At 47.2% G+C, this 16,690-nt stretch overlaps 1 protein-coding gene and 1 long non-coding RNA gene across 6 annotated transcripts in view; one reads left to right on the forward strand and one right to left on the reverse strand.

The window, feature by feature from the left end:
- SHISA6 (shisa family member 6) overlaps positions 1 to 15,051 on the forward strand; it is a 346,003-nt gene extending 330,952 nt beyond the window's left edge. For 2 of the 4 annotated variants that reach the window (XM_035300072.3, XM_035300070.3), the window contains 3 exons: positions 2,041 to 2,097; positions 6,261 to 6,413; positions 8,849 to 15,051. In XM_035300072.3, the coding sequence (XP_035155963.1) occupies positions 2,041 to 2,097; positions 6,261 to 6,413; positions 8,849 to 9,399 (761 nt within the window). In that variant the 3' untranslated portion in view covers positions 9,400 to 15,051. The remainder of the gene's footprint in view (positions 1 to 2,040; positions 2,098 to 6,260; positions 6,414 to 8,848) is intronic. The other 2 variants (XM_035300071.3, XM_035300073.3) reach the window with 1 other exon arrangement.
- Positions 1 to 16,690, reverse strand: part of LOC144582583 (uncharacterized) — a 240,194-nt gene that overhangs the window by 184,880 nt on the left and 38,624 nt on the right. For both annotated transcript variants that reach the window (XR_013535591.1, XR_013535592.1), the window contains exon 2: positions 11,851 to 11,945. This is a non-coding gene — a long non-coding RNA (uncharacterized LOC144582583). The remainder of the gene's footprint in view (positions 1 to 11,850; positions 11,946 to 16,690) is intronic.

Genomic DNA, 16,690 nt, shown 5'->3' on the forward strand with positions numbered 1-16,690 from the left:
TCTGACAAATGGTAGGCCAATAATATATATTCATTCTACTTCAGTCCCCATTTAAAAGAAGATCATTTTGAAGATGAGTTTTTTAAAATACCTGTGAAAGTGTTTAGCAAAGGATAAGAAGCATAATTGGTTCTCAGCAATTATTAAGTGAATCTGAATTATAAATAACCCTTTCCTGGTGAAACCTAAACTCTTAGCTGGAAGTCCAGAAGTGTTTCTTACTAATTGCCACTCTCCAGAAACTCCAGATTGAATGACTTGGGTTTTTCCTACTTCTCTGTGATCCTGATAAACCAAACAACAGCAACAAAACCTCAATGGAACTAGTCTTCCTCTTGCTTCTGGTGGAGAAGCAAGAAAATAAATTTTTTTAATCCCTCTGGATTCTCTCTTCTTGCTTAAATTCAAGTCCAGTGTAGAATTGTTTCAACCTTTGGCAAAGTTTCTTTCCTGGCTTTAACCTAATCTGCCTTGGGGAGGGACAGTATCTTTATGGGAGAAATTTCAGCCTACTTCCCAAACCCACCCCCACTGGAGAGTGTGCCTGACTATTTAGAATCCAACCTTCACCAAGGGAATGCTGTGATGATTCCACTGTTGGGAAATTTTCTCTGGTAGGAATTTACAGAATTTGTATGGAAATTGAGAGTAGAGCTAAAAGAGATTTTGACAAAAAGATCTATTGTGGGCCTGGATTTAGGAGATGACTACAGGGAAGAGGACTTTGGGATACACTGGATATGGAAGATGAAAAGAGGAAAATGGTGACAAGTTTCACATTACAGGCCCACAGAACATCAGTACAATGGACAGAGGCCTGGACACCAGAAAAAAAAATGAAGAACTCACTTTGAGGCTTAATGATTTGGGGTGAGGGTAGGAATTTCAAGGGGGTGTCCATAAGCATAAAATCTAACCCTACAGATCAGGATGGAGCTCTGGCTAGAGTTGTAGATTTGAGAATTATTAATTTGGGCAAGTGGGTGGAAACCTTGGCATACAACTGAGGTCTTAACAAAGATGCCTGAGCATTGTGAAGCCCTGGTATTTAGAGAATAGAAGGGGAAATGGGATATAGTGAAGGAGCTATGGACTGAGTAGTCAGAGTAGAAAGCAAAAGGTAGGGAAGAAGGCTTCAGTAACAAGATGTAAGGAAATAAAAGCAGATATTCTAGACTGCAAGGAAGACAAGGCTGTCATCTGAAGCAAAGGCCGCATGCCCCCTCTTTCCTTTGCTTTAGTTGAAATCAGATACATGCAACAGTGACAATCAAGAACATAATGTTCAGCTGAAGCAATAATAGAATGCTGGAGTGCACTGTAGTGGTCAGCCACATTTTCATTCAAACAATTTTAAAAGCTTTTGGAATGCCTTGAACTTCATGCTTTGGCAACTGTAACTGTTAATTGTGTGGATTATTCCATCTAAGTGGGCTTTTGCATTACTAATAAAGGAAATGCTTTTGAACTGTTGGGCTGTGCCATTTAAAGGCAGGACAGAGCCTAAAGTCCAGGACTCCTGATCTCAGGCAGTGGACAGCTCATGTCAGCTTGCTGCATCTCAGGGTGCATCCAGGCCCTCCTGTATAAAGACCTAGAGACAAATCAAAGCCCCTATAAAGTGGAGGCACCTTAAGTCAGGGCACCCTCTTTTTGGTTTACCATATCCTAATACCTACCACTCAAATCTGCTTCCCCTGTTTAGTTCCCCAACCCTATACATGCATGCATACCTGCCAAACACTCCCTACGCTCCCTCCTTCTCCTCTTCAACCCACCCCTATGAAGCCCTTACAGCTGATTAGCCTCATCCGGAGATGTGGGTGGGTCACCATGGTGACAGAGGAAGCCCTGCTGCAGGATGAGAGACAGAAACAGCAGGGGATGTTTCTTGGAGCCTAATACAATGACCTCTGCCTTTCTTAGAAGTGCTTCCTTTAAGTGAGAAGCACATTAGAGGTAAAGAGAGAGGCTGCTATGTTGGAGAGATGGTGGAATGCCTGAACTCTTCTTTAAAAATTTTTTTTCTATGATTTTCAGGTGATCATCAATATAACCATCCGATTTTGAGCAGTGCTACCCAGATCCCGCCACATGGTGAGAGATGATGATTGAGAGCACTCTGCATTTCCTCCTCCTTTCAAGTGGCACCATTCTAAGGACAGATGCCTATCAGGGCATCAAACACATGGTCTTTAACTCACTGAAGCTAAGCAGGTGCAAGGAGCCATGGGCCCACCCTCCTCCAGGACCACAATGCTCTTATCTTAAGTCTGTAGGCTATTTTCCCCTTGGTGTTTCTGTCTCTGATATCAGATTGATCTCCTGACCTGAAGGAAAGGGACTAGACCCATTCCTACTTGCCACCTATATCACTTCTTACAGTCATAAATTCCGTATGTCCACAGCAAGGAGTGAAACACCCTCCTTTGCCCAAAGCTATCTGTGATATCATTTACGAAGGACATGAGACTTGGTTATATGACATTGATATCCTCTTCAAACTAATTAAGATTTTATAAGACTCAAAACTTATTTGGGCTTTAGCCTCTTGGCAGAAGAAGAGGCTGAAAATTGTTGCAGAGGAGTGTTAGCATAGTGCCCAAGGGTTATAAAACCCTGTTTCACTCTTAGATTATAATATCCTCCCACAAGATCACAGCTGAACAGAGAAAAACTATTTTTGGCACCTGCTCAAGACTTGATAGAACATATGACAGCCATGTAAATTGTGAACTATCAGTCATTTTTGTCACTTTGCTGTGAAAGAGTGAAAACATCATTAAAATTTTAGTCAGAAAAACTCAAAACAATGATAAATCTTACAGGCCACCAAGTAGAGAGATCTACCATGGTCATGTTAGATATGCTGTGCCTCAGCATTGAAGTTGAGGGATATTACAGTCAGGAGGAGGAGAGGGGAATATTTTCTGTTTTTGTTGTTATTGTTGTTTTGAGACTGAGTCTCACTCTGTCACCCAGGCTGGAGTGCAATGGCATGATCTCAGCTCACTGCAACCTCCACCTCCTGGGTTCGAGCTATTCCCCTGCCTCAGCCTTCCAAGTAGCTGAGTCTACAGGTGTGCACCACCACACCTGGCTACTTTTTGAATTTTTTAGTAGAAACGGGGTTTCGCCATATTGGACAAGCTGGTCTTGAACTCCTGACCTTGTTCACCTCGGCCTCCCAAGTGTAATGCTGGGATCACAAGCATGAGCCACCATGTCGGCTAGAGAGGGGAATATTTTCATGTGCTATGCTCCAAGTAGAAATAAATGATGAACCCAACAGTATCAGATTTGTCAGTTTGTGGGGTCTAAAAAGTTAGAACTGGGAGAAACTGGGGAGATCAGTTAAAAGAGGTGGATACCAGTGGTGGTGATGTCAGCGGGAAAAGAAAGGATGGTTGAGATACGAAACCTTTTGAAGAAAGAATAGGAAAAACTTCCCTACTAACTGAATATGGCTGATGAGAGCCAATGATGACATTGATTAGAAAAATGAAGGGTATTATTAACACAATCCAAGGAATTGGGGAAAACAGCCAGTAAGTATAGGGGATGAAGTTGTCAGTGAGTTTGGATCTGGACACCTGGGGTTAGCAAGAAAAAATATTCAAAAGGCAGTTAGGAATGCAGACATGAAGTCTGGAGGGAGGTTAGAACTGAAGATGTGAGTGAAGCTTTGGAGGCGGTAACAGAAGCCTTGGGAGTGGGGGCAATCTGTGCTGAAAGAGAAGTGCAGAAGGCAGAGGCAGGGAGCCTGAGGGATGCCCACAGCCATGAAAGCAGCTGCAGGAAGAGCCAGAAAAGGCATACAAGGAGAGCTCCCACTTGCTCAGTCATATTCTGAAAGAACAACCACTGAGCTGATTTTCCCCAGGAGCCAACACAAGCAGGCTCCTGAATACAACAGGAGGAACCATTCTTCCCTCCTCCTCTTCCTGTCTTCTCTTTTCCACCTGGTGCAAGGAGAGGGGAGTTGATCAGACCTGGTCCCTGCCCTTGAGCAGCTCACAATGTAGTGGGAATAAGTTTTCCCTGCATTGCTTTCTTGGATGTTTCCTTCTTTCCCAGGAGCTGGCGGAGTGATTATCAAGAGAGGAGGGGGCCTGAGTCTACTTAATTAGTGTTCTACAAAGAGCTTTAACTGGATCCTTATTCTGGGCCAGGCACTGTGAAGAAATAAAAAAAAATTGGAAAACAAGACCCTGCTGTCAAGGAGACTGCAATATTTGGAGATCCACGATCCCAACTCAAGTCAAATTATTAGAGATCAGTTAGACACTAAACTGGGTGGAACTGACTAAACGAGCAATATAGGCTTGAATAACAGATATTATTGTGGGCTAAAAAACATGTGACATTAGCATAGCAAAAAGTCTTGAGTGAGGGGAGAATTTTATAGAGAAGAGTAAAGGAGGCATTTCCATAGGAGGGAGAGTGTGCAACGGTGATCCCATGAAGGCAGAAGGCAAGGGAGAGAGTTGGCCTTGGCTCAGGGGTATGTGCTGGAACACAGTGGTGGCACAAGAGCATCCAGAAAGATTGCATTTGCAAGTGAGTGAGCTGAGTGATGCCTTGTTGAGCATATAATGCCCACAGGTAAGGAGGCTTCTTCCTCTCCAGCATGGCCAAAGTGAAGAGACGAGTGCTGAGATGAGTGGCTATTACCCCCTCTGAGGAGCAGCCTCCCCAAGTTCCTGCTCACTCTACTTCCTGGCCCCTGTCCTGATGCATGGCAGGGAGGCTCCTTCTGTACAGCATGTTCTGATGGGGACCTAGAGCATTCCCCACCCCCTCACATATGTACGGAGCTGGCATTCATGCCAGCTCACTGGCTGAACTTCCCTGGCTCAGTCCCCAGTGTTGGGGTGACAATGCAGGCAGGAAGGGCTAAAGAAGCCAGGAGTCCCCTGTGCTTGGGGCTGCCCTTGGACAATGCCTAGGCGGGCTTCTCTCTCTCTCACCTCTCCCATGGTCCACAGAATTCCTGCTTTCCATGGTGCAGCACTCTCTTTGCCAAGAGGTGTGGCAGTCCTCCTGCACATCTGTCCAAAGTTAGAGCCTGCCCCCTCTCAGAACTTCTTTGGCCTTGAGGTGTCCCAAACCAAAGAGGATGGAGGAATGATGCAGCCAGACTATAGCCTCCCAACTGCCTCACTTCCGGGAATGGCACCACCATTTCCCATGGCAACAACTCACTAACTGCTTCTTATGGCTTCTCCTCCTCAAGTGCATGAAGCACCAAGGCATGCTCGTCTTCTTCCCCAGGATCTCCAGCTCTTTCTGTCCCCTCATCCTCACCGCCTCCCTCACCAGCTCTACATGCTCCCTCTCTTCTCTTGTGTCACTCATCTGGCCCCGAACCCAGAGCACACTGCACTGTGCTCCCATCAGCCATCCTTTAATCTGCCTTTCACCTTTTCTTCCACTTTTCCTTCCATTCCTTTCCCCAGGTCTGGAATTGAACAACACTCCTTTCCATCTCTTCAGATTCTTGTATCTCAATGCTATATCTCAGGTAAAGGAAGGAGAAAATGGGGATGAAGTGCTACACATCTTTGTCTAGATTCTTTCCTCCAGCAGCTTTGAGACAGCTAAGGGGGCTTCAGAGAAAGGAATACCTAAGTAAGATAAAATAGCTCTGTGGCTCACTGTGGCTTGTCAGGTGCAGATTTGGGCAATGAAAAAGGAGCTACATGAGATGTGGAAGGATGCCATGGAGGGAGCATGGGTTGGGTCTCAGTGGAGCTGGGTCCTGGACCCAGTTCTTCTATGGGTACTTAAATAGCATAAGTCACTCCATCTCCCCCAACTCAGATTTTCCTGAGCCTGAGAGCTAGGTTTGCCTAAAGCTATTAGGAAAAGGACAGCACTTTCACACAGAAGTAAAGGATTTTATGATGCCCCTCAGCTCCACCAGGCTTACGTTTTCAGCAGGTAATCCAGTGATGTACCGGGAGAGAGAATTTGCTCCTCAGACCCAAGAGTCGAGTCTCCCATTCACAGAATGGTAAACTGTCTTGGTGGCACCTAAAACAGCATCTTCCCTAGGCTTGCTGACAACTGGGACTGAGTATGAGAGAAATTGAGCCAACAGTATTGCCTGTGTCCTAGCACAGAGGTCTAAGAAAGCAGGATGGGGACTCGAATCAGGGGTGAGGCAGAAAGCAGGGGAATAGAACCTGGACCTGTCCCCTTTGCTGGCCACAGACATGGTCTTCATTAATACAAAACACCCCTCCCTTTTCTTGCAGAGAAGCCACGAATGAACAACATCCTGACATCAGCCACCGAGCCCTATGACCTCTCCTTCTCCCGCTCTTTCCAGAACTTGGCCCACCTGCCCCCATCCTACGAGTCTGCAGTAAAGACCAATCCCAGCAAGTACTCATCTCTGAAGAGGCTAAGTAAGTTGAATTTCCCCCAAGTTGGGTTATATCTCTGGGGCTCCAAGATATCTTCCTGTGTCACACTTTCTTGCTCCATACCCCACAGGACAGCTGTCGAATACCAAGGATAAAGGAGTTGCAGGATGAAAGAAGAGAATAGACAAGCCCTTTGCTTTTGTTCTTTATGGACTGAGTCCATTCTTCCCGTACATAGAAAGAAGGCCATGGAATCCTTAGATTCACTTCCCCATATGAGACAGCCCTCCAACTCATGCACCAGTTTAACTGCAAGAGAAAGCCTTCCCCCAGTCCTGCACCCACCTGTCTTCTTCAAACCATGGGCCTGCCTTGCTGTATGCCCTATATTGGATACAGGCTAGCAATGGCCACAGCTTTCTCTGAGATCCCTCCCAGAGACCCACAAACTAGCTCTCTCTCCAATCCAGCCAACGCTATCTTGAGGACCTGAGCTCCTTCACCTCCCATGCATAAACCCCCTTTCTCCAGTCCAGTTGTTTATCCAGTGATGCCAGCTCTGAATCTTGAGTCTGGAGAGACTCTGGGCATTGATGGGTTGAAGATACAAAAATGTCAAGGAAGTTCACTAAGGAACAGCTCTTCCTCCCTGGCTTTCTCGCCTTGGACCTTCTCCTTCCACTTTCCTATGAGTCTCTTTTGATGACCACCCAACTGCAGTTGGAGCCTCAAAGGCTGAGCATTTGCCTGAAAGCTTCAGGATAACCTACCCCAACAGAAGTATAGCCCAGGTCCACATTGGCCACATCCATGGTGAAACATTGAGTCTCTGTAGCTAGAGACAGGACTGTATGATAAGTTGAGGAATCTAGTGGATGTCTTGAGGTGATGAAATTTGGCTCAGGAGGAAGGATACCCCTCAGCGACCCCTCTGCACCAACTGAGGAGCAGGCAGAATTCCCACACTTTCGCAGAGATCTAGAAGGCCATGTGAGATCTAGAAGGCCTCACTTCTGAAATTTGGGGCAAGGCAGATTTGTGTGTGGCCTGTAAGTTCAAGTAGGTTTGTGTGTAGCATGCAAGTTCTGGGCAAATTCAAGGGTATGGAGAGCACTGTGAGCTTAGGAGGGCCTGCTGGATAAAGAGGAAGGTGAAGCATCTAAATGAGGCACACTTACAGGATTACTCCAGCCAGCTTGTGTTATGGGCACAGGTGGAGCATGTGTAGGCTGATTATGTGGCTGTGTAGAGACTGCAGGCCCATGTATTGGTTTTCTATACATTGGCTGTTACTACAGAGAAGGTGTTACTATGTTCCTAAGTTACCAGTTGACACACGGATCACTACTTAATGGAGGTCTCTTGCAGACTCTGACCTAATGACAGATGAATAAAATGCACTCACACACACTAGAATACAGTGAATCTGAGTAAGCTAAAGATGGTCATCAGCTGCTTTCAGAAGGCGACAGCAGCTAACCGATAATGACTCTGTGTCTTCCTCATGTTTATTTAGTATAGATTGTAACAGAGGTTCTAAGTCAACAGCTTGTGGATAGTTAACATAGTTACAAGAGTAGTTTTATGGATGACAAAAAGTCTTTGTTCTGAGGCCTAGAATAGACACAGTTAACAAGAGTTCTTCCTCAACCTCCTGAGAAGGTCATCCAGCACAAAGTTTACATGAGTAAACAGAGACAAAAGAATGTGAAGTAAACAGACTAAACTGAAGAAGCTTTTTTTGTCTCTAAATCTTCATCCTATGACTTAATACACTAAGGTAAGAACTGGCTGTCTCCAGCCCGTTCCATTAAAATCTTTTGGCCTTCCAAAAGGTTTGAGGCTATCATCTTATAACTTTCCCTGATATTTCCCTACTATTTTGCCAGCCACCCTACCACCATTAAATATTTTCACAAGTGTTTCCTAGTCTGAGCATCTTACTTTATTCTAGCAGGAGGCTGGCTCTGGACCTCATCAGGAAGCTGCAGGAGCTGCTATTTGGATGTTTTAGTAAGAAAAATAGCCATTCTGTTTCAGGACCACGGTGTGTAGATACAGCCCAGGACCAGAGGGAGTTTAAGGAGTTGGGCTTGCAATAAACTCTGCTCTGAACAAACTGGGGATTCTGAGGAAGTCCCTTAATAGATCCCTACTCAAGGTGGTCCATGCACCACAGGCTTTTAGCATTGCCTAAGAGCTGGTTAGAGATGCAAGCTCTTGGGCCCACACCAGACCCACTGAATTAAAATCTGCATTTAAGAAGCCCTCAGGAAATGGTTTGCACATTCAATGCGAAAATACACCCTTCACCTGTCTGGGCCTCCAACTCCTAATCCACAACTAAGGGAGTTTGACTATATTATCCCTGAAGATGGACAGGTCTGTGATAGAGCAGGAGGGGTGCAGGGTTCTATCTAAGTCCTGGCTGCAGGGTCACCCCAGTTGCCTTCTCTCACTCTGTCTCTCTCCTGCAGCCGACAAGGAGGCTGACGAGTATTACATGAGGCGGCGGCACCTGCCAGACCTGGCTGCCCGCGGCACCCTCCCACTCAATGTCATCCAGATGTCCCAACAGAAGCCGTTGCCACGGGAACGACCCCGCCGACCGATCCGGGCCATGTCCCAGGACAGGGTCCTGTCCCCTGATCGGGGCCTGCCAGATGAGTTCAGCATGCCCTACGACCGCATCCTGTCCGACGAGCAGCTGCTCTCCACAGAGCGCCTGCACTCCCAGGACCCGCTGCTGTCCCCAGAGCGGACGGCCTTTCCCGAGCAGTCGCTGTCCAGGGCCATCTCACACACGGACGTCTTTGTGTCCACACCCGTGCTGGACCGCTACCGCATGAGCAAGATGCACTCCCATCCCAGTGCCTCCAATAACTCATACGCCACCCTGGGCCAGAGCCAGACGGCAGCCAAGCGCCACGCCTTTGCCTCGCGCAGACACAACACGGTGGAGCAGCTGCACTACATCCCCGGCCATCACACCTGCTACACAGCCAGCAAGACCGAAGTGACCGTGTGACCAGCGGGGCAGGGCCGGGGCTGCTGGGCGTGGCAGAGCAGAGCAGGGGCCAGGAGGGGCTGGGAGCAGAGCTTCTAGCCTTGTCACTCTCCCTTCCCTCGTTCCCTCTGTAGGAAGTGGAGGTGGGCCACCTGTGCCCAGAAAGCCATCCCCCCGGGGACACAGCCCCAATGGCCTGGTTTAATACGCTTAGACCCAGGACCAAGAGCAATCGCTCTTCCTTCTCCAGAAGAATCAATGGGGAGTGAGGAGGGGGCCGGGCCCCATTCTCACCCCCTACCACCTTCACAAACTCCCTTTCTGTCTTGCGACTCCTTCTCCCCCTCCTGGGGACTCAGCTACAGGCTCTGTCAGCAGAGACTCTTGCCTGACCCTGGTCCGAAGCTACCTGGCTTTGGAGGGGCCAGCAGGTGCAGTCAGTGGGCTGACTGAATAGGCTAGTCGGTCTCATTCATTTACCTAGAACCGTATCACAGAAATCTTCTAGTGCCTAAAAACTGCCTGCTCGCTCTCAGAGCCAGGGAGCTGCTGTGTCCATAAGCACAATATTGATTCTTTTCTTACCTGCTGGAACTCTCTGGTCCCCACTGAGTGGTCCTTCCTTTGCTGTCCCCAGAGAGCTTCACCCTGGCCCTGCACCCCTCCCCTCAACCCCAGGACCTGGAGGGGTTCCCTTCCTTCAGCTGCCTCCCCTTTGGTGGGAACTCTGCCCCCTTCCAGTTGACTGCCCACCCATAAGGACCCTGGGCCTGTCCTTTTAGGGGGCTGTGCTCCTCCCCTGGCCCTGAGAATTCCACCCTTGAGTTCTCTGGGGTTTTGGCTCTAGCCTTCCCAGAGAGGAGTAGCGATGGGGTGGCTGGCCCTCCCAGACACCCGATCATCTCCACACTCCCACCTGACCGTGACTGCCACTCAGGCCGACTTCTCCACCCCTGCTCTGCTCCCAGGAGGCACCAGTGGGGTCCAGAAGGCCAGGGTGGGGAGGGCCACTGTGATGTGCAGGCTCTCAGGGGCTCAACATTCACATCCTGCAAGTCTCCACCTGTCTCCCCCATGCACCTTTGGCAGGACCCAGGCAGAGGCTTCTAGAGAGTGGCTTTTCAGCCCCCAGACAAGGACAGGAGGTGGTAGTCCTGCACCCTGCCCACCCCTCCTTCCTTCCCCATCTCTGCCTACCCACTCAGTTCAGAGCTCACTCCTACTTCCTGTCTCCCCTTCCCCCACTGCACTTCCCCCCTGCAACTTCATTCTTCCTGGCTGTTCCTTCTTCAGACCCGTGCCTCCTCTGGATCAAAGGGACAAAGACCTACTAGCAAAAGCAAACAGTGGTCCTCCAGGCGACTGGCCTAGGGGCTAACTGGGCAGGTCCCCACTACATCGTCCCTTTCTGCTGGCACTGAGGCACCTGGTAAGACCAGGGTCCTCAGCTCTGTTAGGGGGCTGCCACTGTCCTCCCACCTCAGCCTCTTCTCAGCCTCCAGCCTGGGGATGGGCTTGATGTGATGGCCTCCTGGGGAGCTGACTGTGAATCAAGCAGTGTCCACTCCCCCAGACCAGAGAGCCTGGTGAGCGGAAGAAGGAGTTCCCACATTCTCAGGGCCAGGGCATCCCCTGGGTTGGGGCTGGGGGAATCAGCTCCAGACTACTGGGTGAAGGTGTGATACCTACGAACAGTCAGATCCAACAGCAGTGCCCTTATAAATGGGGTTTTACTTGCCTTCAGTTCTGCACTTATGGCCCTTTAAAAAGGCAAGTGTAGAAGGAGAATTGCTCGGTGTCAGCCCTGGGGATTTTTAATCTAACCAAGTCCACAAACCACAGAGCACGCAATGAACTGTGTCCTTTCACCGATTTCAAGAGTTCCAAAGCTCTCATCTCCTTCTCCCCTCCCCAGGGTGTGCCTTCCAACACAAAAGGGAAGCCATCGCGTGAATCTTAGGGGGACGGAGGCCGGGGGTTGTGAAAGCCACCCACACTAGGGAGGCAATCCGGGAGCTGCTCTCTCTGCTTTCCTCTCCACAGACACATAAACCTTCTTAAGGGCTGGTCCCTGCGGGTTTATAAGAGTTTGTTCCAGAAGGTGAGACTAAGAGGGTTGGAAAGGAAGACATGAATCTGAATAGAGCAGGTGTCTCCCAGCTGGGACCCTGAGCCCAGCACCTTTGAATCCTCTAATCTCTGGCATCCCTTGAAGGCAGGATGCTGGTGGTGAGGGGAAAAGAACCTGAGTGGCTGAGAATGCCTTTCCCAGGTGTCTACACACAGGTACACACAAAACGGGAAAGCTGATCCCATCTCCCACATCAAAGCTTCTCAGCACCAAGTTCTCCAGCCCCCAGGGGACACTTTTCCCCAGGGGACCTCCCCAAGCCCTGTCTCTGACAGGGTGTCTGTCTGTCTCAGGGGTTGTTTGATGGGTTGATTCCAAGACATTTCTCATCCCAGCCTTACCATGTCTCATCTCAGCCTCTGATGTCAGTTGGGTTGGAAAATTCTATGGCAATGCTTACTTCTTTTCAAGGATTTCTTCTGCTTCACCTTTGGGTCTAGAAGCAAGGAATGGAGGGAGGGAGAGGAGGAGGGAAGGAGGGAAGAAAAAAGAAATAGAGATAGGTTTACAAACTTCTCCAATTCAGTCCCACATTTCAAAATCCAGAAAACTATGTCATAGCTGGGATACAGAGGTATCCCATTTATTCAGTTGTCCCATCCATCTTCATGGAACAAGCAAAGCCACATCACTAGGTGAGTTCACATAGCAGATGAAAGGCTTCTGGGGCTGGAACCTAGATGCCATGATTTCCAGCCCCACCAGGCTGGTGGCCTCTACCGTACATAGAAGTACCATCTACTCCTATAGTAAAAGCATCCCTCCCTCTCACAAAGGAAGCCTAAAGCCCAAGATTTCCCTCTCCTTATTTTATTCATTCTTAGACATCTCTATTGCTCTAACAGGAATGGACTAGAATCTGCACAGGTTCTCTCCTGCCCTGAAAATTCTGCCTGGTCTCCTTGGCTGTTGATGGCTTCAAAGCTCTCACAATCCCTCTTGCACCTGCACCTTTCCTGTCTTGCCCCAGACTCCTGGCTCCATGCCTTCTTGAGTCAAAAAGGCTTTGCCAAGAATTCCTTAACCTCCTAACTGGGCTTCTGCCCTCAGAGGTCCCCAGTGTCTTGGGAATGTCTCGGGCCATGGTTCTGCCTATTAGAAAGTTCCAACCATGCCCCCATTTCAAATTTCTCCTCCCCTCTTTTGACTCTCACTCCCAGAAACTCCTGTCTTAACTTCAGACTCCCATGCCAGATCACTCTTTCCTTCCTCTCATCTCCCTCTTCTTCTGTCTATCTTCCTCCATTCCTAATTTCTTTTCCCTGGACTTGCTATCATCACCAGCTCTGAAAATCAGAGCTCTCAATGAAACCAATGGAAGAATAAGACATTCTTCAGGTCTTCTGTTTGCCTCGCTGGTGTATCCTTCACCTCCTGCCCCTGTAACATGATACACCAGTGCACGGAACCAAGGGCTTTCCACCTCTGAGCTCTGGGAGGGAAGGTAATGGAGCTCTGGGTTAGAGATGTCATGGCCTGTGATAGTCAGTTTGGTTCCTACCACTGGCAAGTCCCCTGAAGCTCCCAACACAGCCTGATGTTAGCCCAGAAGCTCCTGATCTGGCCAAAGACTCATATCCTTGAGGGCTCTCAGCCTCTTTTCCAACACACTTGCTTGTGTATGTCACCTATCTTCCTTTGTCCACAAAGACTTGAGGGCCTCCTGAGTCTCCAAGCATGGAGGAACATCCATGCCAACATCCCTGCCATCAAACTCAATCCATTTTCTTCAGAAATACCGTGTCTGTCACCAGCCTCCACCCTCATATTCCTCATACAGGCCACTGTGCCCTTGACCCAAGGCAAAAATGAAAGGGCTGCCAATCACTCAGACCCCAAAAGGCGCCTGCCCTGAAAAGAGCTGGCATGTTACCTCCCACATACATTCCTGTCATCCTCTCTGAATCTGGGAAATTTCGCTCTGGAGTATTTTCAAGAAAGCGCATTGTGTTTTAATGAAGTGTTTTTTAGGGTTCAAATGTTATTTTTTATAAATGTGGCATTTTAATGGCAGATTCAATATGAAAGACATGTCTTCCTAGAGTATTTGCTTTTGGAAGGCAGCATACTCTATGAGAAAAAAGGCATGGGGCTGAGGCTCTGGAGACACAGCTTCTAGCCCTGGCTTTGTCTCCAAGGAGTAGTCATGTTCCCTGCTCAGTGCCTCAGTTTCCCCATCTGCAAAATGAGGGGCTTTGACTAGATGAGCTGTGAAGTTTCATTCAGCTCTTACATTGTAGGGTTTTCATGCCCTTCCAGCACCTGCTCTCCCCGTTCCTCCCCATCTCCACTGAGCTGCAAACATCCCACAATGCCCCACAATGATGTCCTAGAGAGCCACCACACTCCTCACTAGAGCCTGGGGTGGGCCTGATGGGCTCGGTCACCCAAGGATGCCCTCGTACCTGAAGTTTAAGGGCCTACGCATTCAGTAGCTCACCAACTGTGTGCCATAGAAGCCCTCTTGTAGAGACACACCTAAACCATCCTAAGTGGCTATGGAATTCTGGGGAATTCTGATTTTGGAGCTTCTATTTTGAATATGGTCCTTATAGCTGGAGGGAGGCGGTTCCAATTTCAGAGAGGGAGCTGGCTGGAGAGAAAGGTCTGGGGGTTTGCCCAAAAGGGCATGAAGTTTGTACTTGAGGGCAGCTGGGAAATTCAAGCTGCAGAGGAACGTGTGCACAGCTTCTGTGTGGCAATGAATGTCACAATCTCCCACTCTGGAATGTGTGTCCTGAAGACCAAGTCTGGATACTGAGGCTCCATTCCAACTGGAGGAGGAGGCATCACCACCTGGGCTCCTAGGAAGGGGCACTCATACCATCCTGGTACCTTTCTAGCCCTTCCTCATGACACTACTGTCCTCCCAGTGAAGGCTTGTGAAGCAAGAATGGAGAGTCCATGTTGTTATCATCAAGCCCATCTTGTAAATCAGCAAACACATTAACCTTCCATCAGTCAGACAAATAATGCTGTGGCTGTGTGTTTCCTTAATGCCTTCCCTCCTGAAGGAGGAGAAGACCCTGCTCAACTGTGCTGCCCACCCCGCAGTGACCTCTGAATGCCACACCATGGGAGGAGTTATTCATTGGCTTCGTAGTGGCAAATATTCCACTAGTTCTATAACTCAACTAGACATTTTGTAGTAAAGAATTCTTGAAATTCTCTAATAAAAAGCAATTCTTACTGTAATATTTTTAGTTTGGGAATACAATTTCCTAATGGGGGGATTAATGAACATTTTTATGCATTAGCCCAATTTATGAATTCCATGTTTATTATATGGTAGTACTGATGAAAAGTACCTTTCTATCTGTATCTTTGCAGTTTCTTCATTATTCATATGTAAGCTTCATGGTGAGCAGTGCCCTAGTAACTGCTTCTCTGTACAAATCTCATCGTTCTACTTACCTGTCAAAGCACATTCTACATGTACTGTAAACAGACACACTTTAGTAAGATTTAGTCTTAAGGATTTTTTTCCACTTTTGTCAGTAACAGATATTTATGGATTAAAAAATAAAGCCGTTTCAACATAATGTGTGTCTCTTTAAATAGCCATGTGCTGACTTTTAGGGAGTCAAACCCGAAAGTAATTAAAAAGAAAGAATGCAGAAGGTCATTCTGCAACTAGGAGCTAGAGAACTTTTAGGGTGAAGAGAGTGTTTCAAAACTGGACTGTGCTGATGGTAATACAACTGCAGAAATTTACTAAAAATCACAAAAGTTTATATTTGCAATGGGTAATTGTTATGATATACCAATTAAACTACAATAATGCTTTCTACAATGGGTAATGTAAGGAATGTGGGAAGACAGGCCTAGGACAAGTGTCAATGGACAAGGTATACTAATTCAAAGCAGAATTATTAGGTTGGTGCAAAAGTAATTGAGGTTTTTGCCATTAAAAAACCTCTCATTCTCTCCTGTCATTGGCATTCATTACCTAGGACAAAGTTATAAACCTGTTTATTACTGTACATTATAACCCGTAACCACAGATACTCTGAAATGTATTTACTCATTACAACAATCACTAGTGCAGTGCAATTACATCTAAGTTATAGCGTCTCTAACCTATGATGACTCACAGCAAGTACACACACACACATACACATATTACAAGTACAGGAAACCTTCATTAATCTATGTCCATTATTGGAAAGAATCCCCCATCACCCCTCCCCAAAAAAACAAATTCTGAATTGGGGAATGTTTTTTAGAGAAGTGTAATTTAACTATAATTCTTACACATACATATAGTGACTAAATTCGACAAAAACATGTTCCCTAATAGAAACTCTCAGGAAATCTTCCTTACTGAATAGGTAAGAATAATATATGACTAAAATTAAAATAGTCAAGAGGTATGGGTCAGAGAGCTCTCGATATGCTTTAATGGTGCTTCTAAAAATACTTTAAAAGACTATTTCCTTAAATAGACTAAATATGTCCCTTTAAATATTCTTCACTTTAACATTCTGTTCAACTTTTTCTCTCTGGTCCTCAAAGGTAAACCTCAGTTCAGACCCTGACCACAACTGTCACTAATTCCAAATCAGTGACACCTGAATAAAGGAGGTTTTAATACACCATCACTAACAAGGCAAGGGCAACAAAAAACTCATATTGGAAGCTGAGATTCCATGAGTTTTGGACAGCTTTTCACCTGCAGTGTCACTTTGGACACTAATTTTCTTCTTTCTCCTCTCTGGTTTGGCATGAGAACAAAACCTCTAGGGGTAGCAAGAAGGATTTCCTTCAGGGATCTAAGAAGACCTAGGATACTCACTGGGCTACAAATGTCAGGAACAGAAAAACCAGAAAGGGTATGGGAGCAGAGGCTGGAAAAGGGGTGAATTCAAGGAACCAGAATAAGGGAATCAATGACTTATGTGTTAGATGTGTTGGCCAATGGCATCTCTGGACCTTGGTTTTCTCATATGCAACTATCAGAGAATTAGATAGACTCAAGATACTTCCTGTGTCTGATATCTTATCACTTAATTATCACAAAACAATACTCACATTGTACCTGGGCTTCTAGGTAGCTGAAAGAGCTTGTGAAGTACCCACCCTGCTGTCTTCCTCAGCCCTGTCCATCCTAAGTTTCCCATCCTATGAAAACAGGATGCAGTTGAACAGCACTGGACTGGAAGTGAGGAGACCTTGTTTCTT

The sequence above is a fragment of the Callithrix jacchus genome, chromosome 5 (genome assembly GCF_049354715.1).
Source record: "Callithrix jacchus isolate 240 chromosome 5, calJac240_pri, whole genome shotgun sequence".
NCBI classification, from domain to species: domain Eukaryota; kingdom Metazoa; phylum Chordata; class Mammalia; order Primates; family Cebidae; genus Callithrix; species Callithrix jacchus.